The following is a 19,121-nucleotide window of genomic DNA, read 5'->3' on the forward strand; positions in this document are numbered from 1 at the left end:
AAGATGAATTTTTAATTTTAAGAATTTAAGATCTATATGGAGAGAAAACTATTATCACTTCTTAGTTTTAGATAATACATGGATTAAACCAAGTTCTACAGGTTTTGGTTTTTTATTTTCTTTTCCATGATGGGTCAGTTAAGTCTAGCCCCAAAATGCCTGCCTCCACACTACTTTTTCCCCAAATCAAGGGCTCAAATCAAGGGCTATTCTATAAATAATATTCTAGTTAAATGCCTGTTTTAAAAAACCACATATACATACTACTTTTCCCTTTCATTTAAAACAGAAAAAAAATGGTAAACAAAAAAGTCTTTTGTTTAAATGAGTTAGTAACTTTTGGAAGATGGCATAGAGTATGTGTAAGGAAAATTTTTTCATTCATTCATTTAACAAATATTTCAGGGACCTTTACAGTTCTGAGCATTGGAGATCTAACATTTAACAGTACAGAAAAGTCTCAGATGCATATATTCTAGACAGTTCATTTAGTTGAGTTCTTTTTAAGAACATACTCAATTACATATCTATTTTACAAATTTTCTCCTACTTTTTTTCTTCTCATCACACAGCATACAACTGGCAGGATCTTCGAGAGTGAAGCGAGGTATCAGTGTAGCCCAGGCTATAAGCCACTTGGAAGTCCTGTATTTGTCTGTCAAGCTAATCGCCACTGGCACAGTGAATCCCCTCTGCTGTGCATTCCTCTCAACTGTGGAAAACCTCCCCCAGTCCAGAATGGCTTCATGAAGGGAGAAAGTTTTGAAGTAGGATCCAAGGTTCAGTTCTTCTGCAATGAGGGTTATGAGCTTGTTGGTGATAGTTCCTGGACATGCCAGAAATCTGGCAAATGGACTAAGAAGCCAAACCCAAAGTGTGTGCCTGCCAAGTGCCCAGAACCACCCCTCTTGGAAAACCAGCTGGTATTGAGAGAGGTGACCTCCGAGGTAGGCGTAGTGACATTTTCCTGTAAAGAAGGCCATGTTCTGCAGGGTCCCTCGGCTTTGAAATGCTTGTCTTCCCAGCGCTGGAATGATTCTTTTCCGGTTTGCAAGATGGTTCTTTGCCTCCCACCTCCCTTAATTTCCTTTGGTGTTCCTGCCCCTTCTTCTGCTCTTCATTATGGAAGCACCATCAAGTACTCTTGTGTGGATGGGTTTTTCCTCAGAGGAGATCCTACCACCCTCTGCCAGGCTGATGGCACTTGGAGCTCCCCACTGCCGGAGTGTATTCCCGTCGAGTGTCCCCAGCCGGAGGAAATTCTAAATGGAATCATTGATGTGCAAGGTCTTGCCTATCTCAGTACAGCTCTCTATACCTGTAAACCAGGCTATGAGTTGGTGGGAAATACAACCACTCTTTGTGGGGAAAATGGCCACTGGCTTGGAGGAAAACCAACATGTAAACCCATTGAGTGTCCAAAGCCCACAGAGATCCCGAATGGCAAAATCTCTTACACAAACCTACATTATGGAGAGACCATTATATATTCTTGTGATCAAGGGTTCCATCTTGAAGGTCCCAAAGCCTTGACCTGTTTAGAAACAGGCCATTGGGATGTGGAGGCCCCCTCTTGCCATGCCATCCACTGTAACCCCCCACAACCCATTGAAAATGGCTTTGTAGAAGGTGCAGATTACAGCTTTGGTGCCGTGATCATCTACAGCTGCTTCCCTGGATTTCAGATTGTTGGTCATGCCATGCAGTCCTGCTTAGAGTCAGGATGGTCAAGCTCCATCCCCACGTGTGTGCCCATAGACTGCGGTCTCCCTCCGCACATAGACTTTGGAGACTGTTCGAAAGTCAAGGATGGCCAAGGGTATTTTGACCAGGAGGATGACATGATGGAAGTTCCATATCTAACTCCTTATCCTTCTCATCAGTTGGAAGGTGTAGATAAAACCAAGGAAACCACAAAGCAGTCTCCTGCTACACATTCTCCAAACTTTCTCTATGGCACCACAGTTATATACACCTGTAATCCTGGATATGAACTTTTAGGAAACCCAGTGCTCACCTGCCAGGAAGATGGAACTTGGAATGGCAGTGCACCTTCCTGCATTTCCATTGCATGTGACTTGCCTGTTGCTCCAGAAAATGGTTTTATGCGTTTTAAAGAAACTACCATGGGTAGTGCCGTGCAGTACCACTGCAAGCCTGGATATATTCTAATGGGCTCGGACACGAGACTTTGTCTGCAAAACAGGAAGTGGAGTGGTACTTCCCCACACTGTAAGGTCATTTCATGCCAAAAACCCAGTCCAATCATGAACGGGTCCATCAAAGGAAGCAACTACGCATACCTAAGCGTATTATACTATGAATGCAACCCTGGATATATATTGAATGGCACAGAGAGGAGAACATGCCAAGAAAATGAAAATTGGGATGGCAGTGAGCCAGTTTGCATTCCTGTGGACTGTGGCTCACCCCCTGTCTCAGCCAATGGCCAAGTAAAAGGAAAGGAATATACATTCCAAAAAGAGATTGAATACATTTGCAGTGACGGGTTTTTGCTTCATGGAACCAGGAATCGTATTTGTCTTGCCAATGGAACTTGGAGTGGAGCCACTCCTGCCTGTCTACCTGTTAGATGTTCGACCCCACCACAGGTGGCACATGGAATGATGGAAGGCCTGGACTATGGTTTTGGGAAAGAAGTGGTGTTCCGCTGTCAGGATGGATACGTATTGCATGGTGCATCTAAGCTCATCTGTCAGTCAGATGGTCACTGGGATGCAGAGGTTCCTCTCTGCAAACCAGTCAGCTGTGTGCCTCCTGAAGATCTTGCTGATGGCTTCCCCAATGGATTTTCTTTTCATCACGGTGGCTATATTCAGTATCAGTGCTTTTCTGGTTATAAGCTCCATGGAAATTCTTCAAGAAGGTGTCTCCCTGATGGCTCCTGGGATGGCAGCCCACCTTCCTGTCTACCTTGCAGGTGTTCCCCACCAGTCATTCAATATGGAACTATCAATGGGACAGATTTTGGTTGTGGAAAAACAATCAAGATTCAGTGTTTCAAAGGTTTCAAGCTTCTGGGACTTTCTGAAATCATTTGTGAAGCCAATAACCAGTGGAGCTCTGGCTTCCCACACTGTGAACATTCTTGTGGTTCTCCTCCAACCATCCCAAATGCTTCCATCAGTGAGAGCAGCTCTTTGGAGGAAAATGTGGTAACTTACACATGCAGTCCTGGGTATGTCATCCAAGGCAGTCCATACCTAAAATGTACAGAGAAAGGAACATGGAGCCAACCTTATCCAGTCTGTTCACCTCTGTCCTGTGGACACCCACCATTTGTCCCCAATGCAGAGGCAACTGGAGAGGAATATACCTATGGAAGTAAAGTGAAACTCAGGTAAGACTATAATTATAGTGTCTCTTAGGTATGAAAACTGAAGGATTATAAATTGAAAACAAATAGGTCAAACATGTAGATTGTTTTGGTTAAAATGCCTTCTCTGGACTGGTCACACTACACCAGCACCCAGGGATGGGGGACAGTCATTGGATGATATCTTAGAGACCTTGCTGTAGGGAAGTGTATTCCAAGGGTGTTACTTGAGTGGTTTGATAGTTCTGAGACATCATTAGCTTCATTACACTAAGGCTGAGAAAATCTTTCCAAGGTCTACTGGCTGACCAAATCTATCTTAGTGCACCCAAAGGTCCAGGAACATGTTGCAGAGCTTGACTAACAGAGTGGTCCAACCTGTTCTGCTTTCCAGCCTCTGACCAGTCACGCGATGTCCTCTGCTGGCCTAGATGAGCTGTCTGGGCATGCTGTCCACTGCATAGGTATCAGCAACTGAGGAGGCCCTGTTCTGACACACACATTCCAAGATTTGACCACGTACCTTCTGATTTTTCCTGTGGCCAGCATTTGTGTCCAGAGATCTACCTGGGGAGTTCCCCAAGAAACCTTGCCCAGGGTGACCCAGACTTGACTCTTGTGTGTACCACCCAGTACAGGGTCAGGTTTGGTCCATCACCTGCACCAGCCAATGTACATACTAGTGGATGCAGCTGCCTGCTGAATTCTGCCCCCAAGCCCATCTCTCATGTGAATTGATGGGTGCTGCAGCCTAGCCTATTACATCCCAACACAGTCCCAGCTTTCATGCACACCAGTGGGTGCCATGGCCTAGTTGGAACAGTCCACAATAACCCCCACCAGGCCTGCCACCATCCCTGGTCTTTGCATGTGCTGTCATATGCCGCATTATCCCATTATCCCTTCTGGCCCTCGTGCACACACATGGGTACTGCAATTTAGCTCAGCCCAATATGCATCCAGATCCGACCCATAATGTATGCTGATGGGTGTTACTGCCTTGAACAACCTGGCCTGCCCTCAGCCCCAGCTTTCATGCTTACCAGCAAGAGCTGCAGCCCAGCAACTGAGTGCCTGCAGTTCTTCTACCAGGCCTACTCCCAATCCTGGATCTTGTGTCTGTCAGCGGATACTGAGATTCAGCCTTAATGACATCACCAGTTCTGACACTTGTGAGTAGTTGCTGCAGACTAGCAAGCTTACCCACACCAATTCTGGCTCTTGTGTATACCACCGGGTATGGCAATCTAACCCAGCCTGGCCCATCCCAAGACTGGCCAGCCCCCAATCCCAGCTCTCACATTCACCATTGGAAGCAACAGTCCTGCAATGGAATACCCAGAATTTCCCTATGAGGCCTGCTCCCAGCCTCAGGCCTTGTGTGTGCCAGTAGGTGATGCCCAGTCTGAGATGGCCTGCCCCCAGTCTTGGCATTTGTCAGCAGGTGCTACATGCTGGCTCCACCTGGCCTGCCTAGAGTGCCAGCTCTTGCCAGCGAGTACAGCAGCCCAGCCCAGGTTGGCTCATCCCCTGCCCCCATGCAGTCCAACCCAGCCTGGACTGTACCCTATCTGACTCTCATTCACACTACTGTGTGCCCAGCTCAGCCCGTCCCCAGACCTGGTTCATTTATATGTTGACAGATTCTTCAGCCCGGCCTGCCTTGGCCTACCCCTCGCTCCAGTGGGAGCTGCAGCCTAGCAGGTGAGTTCCCCAAGTTCCCCTACCAGGCCCACTCCCAGCTCTGGATCTCACAAGTGCTAACAGATGACTCAGTGGGCTTCTAGTCCTGGCACTCACCAGCAGGTACTGTGGACTAGCCAAACTGCCCCACACCCATTCTGCCTCTCACCGATGGGTACCACAGCCTACCCTAGCCTGGAACCACCCCCAGACCTGGCTATCATGTGAATTGGCAGATGCTTTGTATAGGTTGGCCTGTCCTACATCCATTCTGGCTTTCACAAGCACCAGTGGGTGATGTAGCCTAGCCCAGTCTGGTCAATCCCCAAACCCAGACCACCCACATGCCAATGGGTGTTGCAGCCTTGCCCAGCCCAGTCTATTTCCAGCCCCAGATCTTGCAATCACCAATGGGAACTGCAGTCTAGCAGGGGAGTCCTCAAATTTCCCCCACCAGACCCATTCCCAGTCCCAGACCTTGCACATGCTGGCAGATACTTCAATCCAGCCTGGTATGGCACATTCACAGAATTAGGTCTTGCTGGTGGATGCTACAGCTTAGCCCAACCAGATGTATCACACACCCTGCCCTGGCTCTCGTGCATGTTAGCAGGTGCTGTGAACTGGCCCAGGCTGGCCTGCTGCCAGACCCAGCCCACACAAAATCCAACTACTGCAGCAGCCTTGCCTGATCTAGCCTGTCCCCAGCTCTGGCTCTTGTGCTCCCCAGTAGGAGCTGTGGCCTAGAAGGAGAGTTCCCCAAGTTGTCCTACCAAACCTGCTCTCTGCTCCAGATTTCACATATGCAAGTGAGTGCTGCAGCCCTGCTTGGCATAATCTGCCCTCAGACCTTGGACGTTACATGTGGCAGCAAGTGCTGCAGCCTGACCTAGCCAGGCCTCCTCCCAGCTCCAGCCCTGCTATTGTCAAGTTCTACAGCCTAGCCTGGATCAGCTAATCACCACCCTCAGCTCTCCACACAAACCTGTGCATGCTGCAGCCCCATAGAGGCAAACCTACAAGTCCCCTACAGGATCTGCCCCCAGAGCTGATCCTCTCATGTTCTGATTGGGTGCTGCAATCCAGCCCCACCAGCCATTCCCCAGCTTCATCCTTTGCATGTGCCATCAGGAGCTGGCGATGCTATTTAGTCCAACTCAGATTTCCCGTATTGGCGGATACCTCTCTAAACCACTGCATCTCAGTTCCTTCAGCAAACTGTGAGTATCATGGCCTAGTCCATGGAAAACCCCAGAAGTCACTCCTCCCCTGTCAAGCATGCCCCAGTCACTCAAACTCCATTATATTCCCAGACTGCCTTCCGCAGTCTACAGCCTCCCCAACCCCCTTGCCTGGGGGAGAGGGAAGGCAGAATGGCATCTAAAAAAAAAAAAAATAGAATGGGCAACTCTGCTGGCACACTGGTATAGTTAACACATATTTAACATTGACAAGGAAGTGTAGTTAACACATATTTAGCATTAACCAGGGAGGGAGGGCAGAGTGGCACGTCCCAGTCCAACATTCCCCACCATCTTAAAAAAAAAAAATAGAACTGGCAACTATGCTGGAACACTGGTATAGTTAACATATATTTGGCATTAACTGGGTCCAGAGTGCCTGCCAGCTATTTGCTGCTTTCTCCCAACAGTGTAACACTTGTCTAGGTACAAGAAACCTAGGCGGCTGCCTACAGCTGGGTAATGGTGGCTCAGTTTATAGGAGAATTAGAAAAAATAAGACAAAAATGAATAATTCAAGCTTATGTATTTGCCTTTTTGAGACTAGCTTAATGGTTAAGCATAATGGTTTCCAATTGCATCCATTTGGTTGTAAAGACAAGATTTCACTCTTTTTGTTGTTGTTGTAAAGGAATTTTTATTTTTTTACATTTTATTATTATTATTATCATTTTATGATAAAGTTCCATATTCCCTTATCCCCTCCCCAATTCCCTCCCCCCCACCTAGTTCCTCTATATCATTACTAACATATAGTTCTTCATACACAGTCATATGTCCATGATTATGGGCATGGACAATGGCAGAGAGTCCAGAATCCTATTGTCAAGATATAGTAAACAGTTTCATTGTAAGTCCATCTTTGTCTGGAAGCAGAAATGCATACTATACTGCATTCTCACATCTGGATGTTAGTCTCCATTTCACAGCTACTGTACATCCCCTTAAATGAAAAGTCATAATACAAAATCAACAATAGAAAGAAAAATAGAATTTTACAATGCCATGAAGTTAAATGACATGTTGCTAGATATGACAGTCTCCATTACACAGCTACTATACATCCCCTTAAACGAAGAGCCTCAAGATTTCACTCTTTTTATGGCTGAGTAGCATTTCATACTATTTATATGCCACATTTTCTTTATCTACTCATCAGCAGATAAGCATCTGGGTTGATTCTTTGTCTTAGCTATTGAGTATTGGTAACTGCCATAAATGCAGGGATGCAGATAACTCTCTCATATGCTGATTTCACTTTTCCAGGATAAATTCCCAGGTGTAGGATGACTAGCTCATATAGAGTAGATCTATTTCCAGCTGGCTGAACAATCTCCACACTGTCTTCCACATGCTTTCACTAGTTCACATTCCTTTACCCATTCTTCACTAGATTACTGTGTTGCTACTTATGTTTCCTGAGCTCTTTGTAGATCCTGGATATTAATCCTTCATCAGATGCATAATTTGCAAATATTTTCTGACGTGCTTTTGGCTGCCTCTTCACGTTGTTGATTCCCTTTGAGGTGCAGAAGTTTCTTAGCTTGATGCAATCTCATTTGTTTATTTTTGCTTTGAAAAGTATGCAATTTTTGCCTATTTTTCTGGAGTCTTTTCCAAAAAAAGAGTCTATCTAGGCGTATGTCTTTCAGCTTCCCTGCTGTCTTCCTATTATAGTTAGATGCTATTATATTATAGATTTTGATCCTTAGTCCTTTTAGAGTTGTTTTTTTTGTATAAAGTGCAAGGTAGGGGTTTAGTTTCATACTGCACATAGGGATCCAATTTGCCTAGCATCATTTGTTCATAAGAATGTCCTTTCTCTCTGGATTTGGATTCACTTGTTTTAAAAAAGAATTGGTTGGTTGTAGATGTCTGGGTTCACTTCTGGGATTTCTATTCTGTTCCAATGTTTCCATTCTGTGCCGTTGCTTTGTGCCTATGCCAGGCCATTTTGATTACAACTGCCCTGTAATATGTTTTGGAGTCTGATATTGTGATGCCTCCAGATGTATTTTTGTTGCCTAAGATTTCTTTAACTATTTAGGATTTTAGTGCTTCCATATGAATTTTATCATCATTTTTTGCTATGCCTGAGAGGAATGTTGTAAGTATTTTGATTGGATCTGTATCTTGAAATTACACCATCTCATGCCTCTAAATTTGTATAAGAATAGATACTCATAATATTTGAAGATATTGCGACCTTCTGTAATAATTTAAGTTTTACTTGCATCTCTGAATGAATTATGGATTCTTCACATATTGACCTATTAGATTTGTGTAATAATTCAACAACTCTTTAACATTTCTGTTGTGGACATTTTAACCAACCCTGTCTTCATGTTTTCTTAACTGCAATAAAAGTACATCTGAGAGAGTGTCACACTAATAGGAAAGTCAAATGGTGGGGAGTGAATCAACAACGGAAGATCTTCCTCTCTGTCTCTCCTCCTTTCTGCATATCTGACTTTGCAATAAAAATAAAGAAATCTTTTTAAAAAGAAGAACAGCAAGGACACAAATTGGTGTTCATATGAGATGGTGGCCGTGAAGGCAGCAGCTTAACTCCCTGTGCTACCATGCTGGCCACCCCCTCCCCTGATTCAGCTTTGATATATTGTGTAAAATTTCCTGTGAACCTTTGATACAGCTTCTTATTTCCTAGAATGTCAGGAGTCATACTGTACTTTCTTTCAGGAACTCATATCTCCATTTCCCTTGCAGATGTCTGGAAGGTTATACAATGGATACAGGTATTGATACATTCACCTGTCAAAAAGATGGCCATTGGTTCCCTGAGAGACTCTCCTGCATTCCTAAAACATGTCCTCTGCCGTCCAACATGACACGGATCATAATTCATGGCGACGATTTCAGTGTCAGTCACCAAGTTTATGTGTCATGTGCAGAAGGCTACACCTATGAGGGAGTTAACATGTCTGTGTGTCAGGTAAGGTTGTCTGTTTCAGGACAAAGGTACAGAGAAAGAGCACACGCCTTTCCACTGGTTCATTCTCTAAATGTCCATAATCGCCCCAACTGGAACTGAAGCCCAAACTGGGAATACAATCCAGGATTCCTCAGCATTACTTGAGCCATCACTTCTTTCTCCAGGCTAGGCAGTAAGTGTAGCTGGAGACAGGAGCTGGAGGTAGTACCAAACCTGTTCACTCTGACACAGCTATCTTAAGCAACATTTTAACCACTAAACCAAGTTACCCGCCCAAGGAGAAACAGGAAATTGGAATTTTGTTGTCTCTCCCACTTTTTAAAAAAGCTACCTAAAGATTCTGAATTTTGTTTCTTATTTTAAAAATGTATGTAACACATAAATTGTATGATTGGTGTGAGAAAACAAATAGAACATGAGACAAGTGCCTGATGTTGCAACATTTGGTCTCTTCTCTGAAACAAGAAACATACTTATGTGCATAGGCCATGATGATAGGCCAATTTCTACTGTTACGTCCTTTGAACATAACATAAATGAACAATTTGTCATAAATATTTTTCTACAGATATTTTAACATTTTACTGGGATACTAACTGGTGCCCTTATAGGACCCTATACGCAGAGTTCAATATAATCCTTTTTAGATTTAGAGCTAAGGAAGTATGAGGGGAAACTTTTCTCAAGATGCTGTGCTGTCTGAGCCCCCATGAGTAAGGGAATCAAATCGATGTTTTCCAGGTTGGAAAACATGGAATGGCTGGGTGATGTTCCAATGTTCTGACATTTTTTTCTGAGATTCATAATTTATTTTGGCAGTCCTCATTACCTTCCACCATCCTTGCTTAATTGGGTTTTGCTTTAAATTTTTTTTTAATCTGAAAAGTAACCTATTTTGATACCAAAAAAAAAAGTGAACTCCAATAGATAAGGAGTGCCATGGTCAGTGCAGCATGTGCATGAACTTGAAGCAGAGACAACACATAATGAGGAAAAATAGAAGTTTTTGAAAACTTCAAAGCTAGAGGAGTCCTCCCTCCGTGGGCGTAGGTCCACCTCAGTGCCTGTCCAGTGGCCTTTATTCATTTAGGGAACCACGCTCTGTGTTGATTGATTCTCTTATGGGTTTTGTTTACTGACTAATCACCATCCCAGCCGAAGTCTTAAGTGCATTTTTCCATACCCAGGTGAGGGAAGAGAGCAGAACACATGAACAGTTACCTCAGGAATTTGTGCTGCCAGGAGAGCCAGACCTTGTCCAGTAGTGTCCCAGCCACAGCCTCTCACACCCTTGGCAATAACTTATCTCTGATCTTTTCTGCCTGTCTGCCCTTCACAACCTCAGGCATCTGAACCTACTATCCCTGCCTCTGGGGGCTTTTGGCCTACTGTTGTCTTGCACACAGACCAACCTTCAAGAGTTTGTTTTCAAAACAGTTTCTGCTTCTGGCAAGGAATCTTCAAAAAGTTCATGGAAAATGCAAATCATGAAAAAAAAAACTAGGCCACTTTGTTACTGTTTTGGTAATAATTCTGCTATTGGCAAATTTCATCTTCATCATTCATATGTGTAGACCCCTAAATGTAACATTTTTGCTATTTGCTACTTAGCTTGATGGTTCCTGGGTACCACCATTTTCTGATGAATCCTGCAGTCCAGTTTCTTGTGGGAAACCTGAGAGCCCAGAACATGGATTTGTGGTTGGCAGTAACTACAGCATTGAAAGCACCATTATTTATCAGTGTGACCCTGGCTATGAATTAGAGGTAAGTGGACAAATTCTTTAAGTCAAAAGAATTTATTTTTCTGGAGCTGATGATGCAGCTCAACAAGCTAGTTCTATACCTTCAAATGCCAGTTCACATCCTAGTTGCTCCACCTCCCATACAACTCCCTGCTCATGGCCTGGGAAAGCAGCAGAAGATGGCCCAGGCCTTAGGACCCTGCACACCTATGTGGGAGATCCAGAAGAGACTCCTGGCTCCTGGCTTGAAATTAGCTCACCTCCAGCCACTACAGCCATTTAGGGAGTGAAACAGCAGATGGAGGATCTTTCTGTTTCTCCGTCTCTAGTAAATCTGCTTAATACAAATAAATTATTTCTTTTAAAAAATGCTACCACATCATTAAAACATTTATTTTTCTGATACACTTGGGAATACTTCAGGCTCTGTTTTTTTTTTTTCTGATGTGCTTAGGAATTTTTCAGGTTCTATTATGGTTTGTTGACTTTATGCTAATACTTTTCAAGAAACAGTTGAGTAGATTTGGAAGTTTAAAGAGCAAAATGAATCTTTAAAAAAATCGAAATTACAACAAGGAAAAGGAAGGAGACTTGTCAACCACATATCATACTGGTATTTCAATGTAACGTGTATATTAATATCTGGCTTCTGGCAATCACAATTGGCAACAAGGAAATTCATCTGTCACCATGGGAAAGTGACAGGAAGGATTTAGGTGTGAAAGGCCATAACATCCAGCTCATAGACTTTGGCAAATTCTTAACTTAAGTGCAGGATTCCATTTGGCAAATGTGTCCTGAAATTATTCTCTGAGCACTTCTGATTCAAGGTCAACCGCATACTTAAGACCACTTGTAAATGGTAGTATTAAAACTCAATCGGGGCCCTGGCAGTAGTTGAATAGGCTAACCCTCTACCTGCAAGAGTTGACATCTTACATGGGTGTCAGTTCATGTCCTGGCTACTCCACTTTCCCTCCAGCTTTCTGCTCATGGTCTGGAAAAGCAATGAAGGATGGCACAAAGTCGGGACCCTGTACCTGTGTGTTCCACTTCCAATCCAGTTCACTGTGTTTATCCTGAGAAAGGCATGACAGCAAAGGATAGGCCAAGTCCTTGGACTCCTGCATGCTTGTGGGAAACCTAAAAGAAGCTCCTGACTTTGGGCTCCTGAGTTCAGAACAACACAGTGGGTAGTGAACCAAGATATAGAAAACACACACACACACGCACATATTCTTCTTTATGTATTCTGCCTTTTGGATAAAGATAATCTTTTCCAAACCTTGATTTAAACAAAAAATAGTATCATCAACTTTGCTGAAATTATATTAAAGTTGAAGCTGAAGTTCCCTATTTTGTAATATTACATAAGGCTGTTATCTGCTTTCTCAGAAACCTCAATTCTGCTGCCTTTCTAGTTTTGAGTGGTATTAGAAGGTAGGTTTTGGCAGAAGGATTTATTGCCAGTGAGCTGTTACAGTTGCATAATATAACCCATTTGTTTCTGGCCATGTAATGAAAGAATTGCCACAAAATAGACCCATGAAAGCTAGAATTGGGCTTTTATGGACCTTATTTTATTTCCTCAAAAGCAAAAAAAGATTAAAAAAATAATAAAAGGAAGGATGTCAATAATATAATGATATATTGCAGTTAGTGTTTCTGGTTTTGAGACCTGATTGTTCTTCCATGAGGGCACTAGTCTTACAATATATTAACAAAAGTGATGTAAAGTATTGAGCAAGTATATGGTAAACTGTTGAGTCATTACATTTGAGAAAGGGAACAATTTACCTTGAAATGTTTTGAAAATATCCTGGTGTTTAACTACACAATTGAAACAGGCAAAATAACCATTCTTGAAAAATTAGTTCCTCATACCTACCTATATGATATCATAGCATATTTCATGTCTAAGATATAACAAAAATTTCACGTCTTGATGCACCTCTCAGATATTAAGAGATACATACAGTTGAAAAAAAAAGATTTTAAACCATACTAAGCAAATACACCTCTGACATTTCTAACACTTTATCACTCTTACTCGTCTAAGATATAACAAAAATTTCACGTCTTGATGCACCTCTCAGATATTAAGAGATACATACAGTTGAAAAAAAAAGATTTTAAACCATACTAAGCAAATACACCTCTGACATTTCTAACACTTTATCACTCTTTTCACAGGTTATAAATTGGCTGTCAACTAAAATAGGTGCAGCAAAGTTTGTACTTTTTACTGGTCTGCTAAGTTAATGAATTTTGAAGTAGTACCTGAAAACATTTTTGCAAGTCTTAATCTACTCCTTATATGACATTTATCTTCTGTGTTTATTCAATATTCCGCTGTTGAGCAATTCTTTGCAATCCCCTATTGTTCTGTTACAGAGCTCTGAGCTTGTTGATGTTCTGTCTCCATTCCTTCACAGGGGGACAGAGAACGAGTCTGCCAGGAGAACAGACAGTGGAGTGGAGGGGTAGCAACTTGCACAAGTAAGTCACGTGACATTTACCAGTTCTGAGACATGGAGCATGCAAAATAACAGTGTGGCTGTATTCTCTTTAGGAATTCTCTTTGTAAATCATGATCAATCAATAGGAATTCTCTTTGTAAATCATGATCAATCGGTAACTCCAAAACCAGTCAATCATTGAGGTTATTTGGATTTTGACAGGTGCTTTTTTTTTAATCACATAATCATGAATGAAAACATTTCGAGCTGGTGATGTCTGATGACAGAACTAGCAAATATTAAAGTCTTTAAATTTCTTTGTACACCTGTCAAATAAACACTCACATTTTCCATGGAATTTTACATTAATTCCTTTTGTGAAAGTAGCCAAGTTTATTTGGAAGTATTTGCTAATTCAAGTAACTGTTTCCTATGTCTGATCCATATGCTTCCTCAGTATATATATTTAGAGAGAGAGAGAGAGAGAGTCAGTAGTTTTTTTCCCCCTTGTCCTGGAGGAACCATTGAATTATCTAACTGCAAGAGCCTTCTTAGATGACCTGGTCCAGCCCCCTTCATTAACAAAAGAGTGTCTGAGTGGGGAGGGGACCCCAGGGTTTCGAATATTTGTACCCTGTTGTTTCAACAATAGCTCTAGGAGAAATGATCAAGATATGTCATATGGACAAGAATCTTTAGTGTTTTAGGAAGTATTATGTAGTTATAGCTCATGGAAAAAATGGCTGATTTTAGTTTAAAATTTGAATAGATAATGTATAGAAAATAATTTTTAAGTGCTATATGACATCTCAAATCATAGAGATTCATCATTTATTTCAAACTTTTGGGCAGTCCTGATAATGATTTTTTTTTTTGCCTCCACTGCCCATCATCAAATACTGTGAATGTGTGTGTGCATGCCTTTGCGTGCCCACACAGGTATGCATCCAAGAGAAGGGAGGCAGTAAGAAGCAGGAAATATCGTGTCTGGCATTGGACAACTTTCTGCTGTTATGAGAAGATTGCATCAGTTTTCTGGCAGATGCAGACTGCAAGACAATACTTTGCATGGTTTCCATCTCAGAAATGCAAAACATAAGTGATACAAATTTATTGTGAATTTATATATCTGGTATTCAAGTTTAACTGGGCATCCTATATTTTATCTGGGCTTGCAAACCAATAGTTGTAAGAAATCAATTTGGTAAATACCAGAAAGTTTTGACCAAGAAGCAACTGTAAACCCCTACCAGTAAAAGTGTCTGCATCCCACCGTTTGATTTCCGTCCCGCCTCAACCCTTTGCAAGCATCTGGGAAGTGAACCAGCAGATAGGAAGATAAGAACAAATTATCTCCTCTCTCTCCCTCTTTCTCTCTACCTTCTCCTTCTGTCTCTCCCTCCCTCCCTTACCTCTCTCTCCCTTCCTATCTTTCTCCTTCTGTCTCTTGCCTATGAAACAAAATTAGTGATTTTGTTAAATTTGGAAATGAGATTCTTTTATGTTGATAACCTTCTCATCCAAATACCCTTCCCACCAGCATTATTAATGCTCATGAAGACAGGTGGAGTCTGTAAGACAAACCAGCAGCCTTTAGTTGTCCGTATGTATTAATCCAGTATGTAATGATGCTATTTGTCCTCCAGTGTATATCTCTGTGCCTCCTACGTGAGTAGGCTCCAGTGTTTGACCTGCATACCTTTAGCCACTATAGCAAATGAAGAGAGAGTTTGGAGAAGCATTTGACATAAAGTTTTTGTTCTTCCTTTTAGGGAGCCAGTGTGAAGCTCCACTTGAATTTCCAAATGGGAAAGCTGATGTGGACAACTCCACAGCTGGACCTAGCGTGGTGTATTCCTGCAATAGGGGCTACAGCCTGGATGGGTCCCCAGAGGCCCACTGCACTGCAAATGGAACTTGGAGCCACCCAGTTCCGCTCTGCAAACGTGTGTGTTGATTTAATGAGAGATTTTAGACAGATTCAGTTTCATGATTAACTTCCACATATCTGAAACGAGTAGGAAACTCTACTCATACATAAGATTGGCCCAGAAAGAACAGTCATGCACATCCAAGCCTAACTCAATAGAGGCTTTTACAAATCTTGTATTTGCTAATATGGCTGATCTGGGTATCATCTTTTAATCAGGGTCCTTACATGATTACCAGAGAAAGGCACTAAGAGAAAAATGCAACTACGTGAGAATTTTTCACGTAAATGTGTCATGAATTCAAATGTGACAGGAAAAGAGTAAAGAAAAGAAAATGCATTTAAAGTGTAATGTCAGTATAATAAAGTATATGTACATATAGTAAATAAAGATAGCTGTTTAGACACCTGGACGAAAGTAATATTCCTGTGCCTGGTGTAGTCCTGAGGAGCTCTGCTTTCCTGTTCGTGCAAAGGAATGCAGTAACAGCCTTGAGGATTCAGATGAAGTATGCCTCACTCACAGTCTTATTTTGGTCCCATTTAAAATCAGGAAAGCTAAAATTGCTTAAAATATGTGCTGAAATGTGTTACACACTTGTGCTAAGCATGACTGTTGCCATCATCAGTCCTTGTATTTTCTCAGACCTGTAAAAATAAATTACTCCTATTCATAAGCTGTGCAAACTCCACGATTTAGGATCTTACGTCCTGCCCGTGGAAGTGTGGGCCTAAACCCACATTCAACGCCCATGGATATGTCTAGTGATTCTCTGGTTCCAGCATTCTGAAGAATGTTCCGTAAGAGGAAGTAACTGGACAGTGAAAAACATTCACTCCATATATTCTTATTAGTCTTTAAATATTAAACAAATGTGTGATATGCCCCCTGATCTCTAGTATGCCCTCTCTCTCCATTACCAATCCAAAAAAGAAAGAAAATAACACGTGGGCCATAGTTCAGACAGCTATTTAATTTGCTGCCTCACACTTTTAAGACCTTAGGTTAGTGGCTGAATAACTTTGTATATCTTTTCTGATTTTATCTTAAAAACAATTTTATATGGATTCAACACAAATATCTGTTTAGAAGTTCTCCATATATGTAACCTCCAGTTATCGCCACTAGCAATCCACCTCATATGAGCCCCCTATTCTTCCTTCAAAGAGATTAGGAAAATATCAATCAGCATTTTTCTTTTCTTTTTAACAGCAAATCCATGCCCTGTCCCTTTTGTGATTCCCGAGAATGCTGTGCTTTCTGAAAAGGAGTTTTATGTTGATCAGAATGTGTCAATCAAGTGCAGGCAAGGCTTCCTGCTCAAGGGCCAAGGCGTCATAACCTGCAACCCTGATGAGACTTGGACACAGACAAATGCCAAATGTGAAAGTAAGTCAGCAGGTGGAAACAACCTCGTATGGAATATTCTCCTTATGTGAACTATTCTCCCATTGTTGCTAGGTTATGTTCAGTCAAGTAACCTAATTGTAGATATTTGGGTCTCTACACTGTCATAGTTATCATCTCCAATGTTCATGTTTAAAATTCACCCAAAGACTCTGCATTCCAAATGCTTTAAAAGCAAAAGTCTTATGTCAGAACTAGCACTTACTTGACCAGGATTCACTGAAGAGATTTTCAAAATGTGTTCTTCTAAGAATGAACAAGATGCTGAATTTTAAACACATATTTTTTTCAACATTGCTATAGCCCCCAAATGGGGTTGCATTTGATAGGGTTTAGTTGAACCTGCATCAGAACCACCTAAAGGACTTACTTAAAACAAATGGCTAAGGCAGCAACTTGGCCCATTAGGCCGCAACACCAGCCCTTACCATGCCCTTTTGATTACTATATCTTTGTGACAGATTTTGAGATTCAGTATCTCATATTTATAACTTTGTTGTTTTTGAAGACAATTACTTTGGCTATTTAGGATAATTGATGGTTCCTAATGCATTTTAGAGTTTTTCCTATATGTGTAAGGAATGACATTAGGATTTCCATGGAGATAGCACTGAATTTGTAGATTGCTTGAGAACAAATGCACACTTTTAACAACATTAATCCTTCTTACCTACAATGATGGAGTCTCTTTCCATTTATTTGTGTCATCTTCAATTTTCCTCAACAATATTTTATACCTTTCAGTACATGGATCTTTCACTTTCTTGCTTAAATTTACTCCTAAGTATTATTTTATTTGCTTATAGTTATTGTAGGATGCCAAATATGCTACTACACAATAATGGGGAAAATGCTACTGATATTGTATCCTGCAAATTAACAGTGAATTTGCTTGTTAGTTCTAACAGGTTGTTTTTTGTTTGTTTGGTGTAGCTTGTAAGATCATGATACCAAGTGTTAGTGAGAAAGGGAGAATAGAAAACACATTCTGTTGAGAATGTAAACTAGTACAAGCACTTTGGAATATAATATTTGGAGGTTCTTCAAAAATCTAAGTATAAAATTAACCATTGGATCCAATGTTCCAATCCCATTCCTTATATTCCATTATATCCAAAAGAATTAAAATTAGTATGCATAAACTATATATGTGTTCCTATGTTCATCACAATATTATTCATAATAGCCAAAATTCTGAAACAGTCTAAGTGTCTTCCAAAAGGTGAATGGATTTTTAAATGCATATCTGTATCTCACTATGAGCTTGATAGGTAGATAGGTGGATAGACACATTAGATATAGATGTTGAAATAATATTCAACTTTAATGCAACACAAAAAAACAGAAATTGTGTCACTTGCAGTGAAATGAAATGGTGAACCTAGAAGACATTTATGTTTAGATGAGTTGGACACAAAGAAACAATGACACTCATGACACTTATGTAGAATTTGGAAATGTTGAACTCACAGACGTGGAGGGTAGAATGGTGATTCCCAGAGGTGGGAAAGGAGATGTCTGGGAAAAAGAAGATACAATTGGTTAGGAGGGGTTTGATTGCATAGTAGGGTAACTATAGCTGTGATAATGTATGAGTCAAAATAATTTTTAAATGTTCTCATCCCAAAGAGTTAAGTAATTTTAAGTGATGGATATGTTACTTTTCCTTGATCAAAATATTATATTTCACTCTTTTAACTAAGACAAACCAAAACAAACAAAAAATTAAATTAAATTAAAAACAGCTGGAATCCTAACTGGTATTTCTGATTCCATAGAACTCAAATGACATTTAGGAATTTATATCTATTTTTTAAATTATTTTGATTGTTGCTTTATGATACAGTTTCATAGGCTCAATCCCAAAAGTTTACATTTTTAAGGAGTGGGAGATTCATCTTGTAGTTTGTAGTTTCCTTGATATTATAAAAGTGAAATGTCTTCTTTGTGCATTTTACCTAGCTTTTTAGACTGACTTGGTCATGGAGTTGTGGCTGTGTTCTGAGTTAGTACTGTAGGCTTACTTGTTCTGTTTTCCTGCAGAAATCTCATGCGGTCCTCCAGTACATGTAGAAAATGCCATTGCACGAGGCGTTGACTATCAGTATGGTGACATGATCACCTACTCGTGTTACAGTGGATACATGTTGGAAGGCTCCCTGAGGAGTATTTGCCTGGAAAATGGAACATGGACGTCACCTCCTGTTTGCAGGGGTAAGTAAATATTTAAATGTTTATTTCTTTTTTAAAATGTGTTGTCAATATTTGTAGAGTTTTATGGGTCAAAGTATAATATTTCAACATGTACTGATCAGAACAGGGTAACAAGTATTTTCTCTTTGATGCAACATTCTGATTACAAGCT

The 19,121-nt window shown here is 41.1% G+C and overlaps 1 protein-coding gene across 1 annotated transcript in view; it reads left to right on the forward strand.

Annotated features, from left to right (window-relative positions):
- The window catches only part of SVEP1 (sushi, von Willebrand factor type A, EGF and pentraxin domain containing 1), a 168,598-nt gene that overhangs the window by 133,048 nt on the left and 16,429 nt on the right, over window positions 1-19,121 (forward strand). Inside the window, exons 38-44 of the mRNA XM_058672513.1 lie at window positions 573-3,361; window positions 8,989-9,214; window positions 10,826-10,981; window positions 13,395-13,458; window positions 15,191-15,364; window positions 16,562-16,738; window positions 18,800-18,970. Coding sequence (XP_058528496.1) covers window positions 573-3,361; window positions 8,989-9,214; window positions 10,826-10,981; window positions 13,395-13,458; window positions 15,191-15,364; window positions 16,562-16,738; window positions 18,800-18,970 — 3,757 coding nt within the window. The remainder of the gene's footprint in view (window positions 1-572; window positions 3,362-8,988; window positions 9,215-10,825; window positions 10,982-13,394; window positions 13,459-15,190; window positions 15,365-16,561; window positions 16,739-18,799; window positions 18,971-19,121) is intronic.

The sequence above is a fragment of the Ochotona princeps genome, chromosome 14 (assembly GCF_030435755.1).
Source record: "Ochotona princeps isolate mOchPri1 chromosome 14, mOchPri1.hap1, whole genome shotgun sequence".
In the NCBI taxonomy this organism is placed as follows: Eukaryota; Metazoa; Chordata; class Mammalia; order Lagomorpha; family Ochotonidae; genus Ochotona; species Ochotona princeps.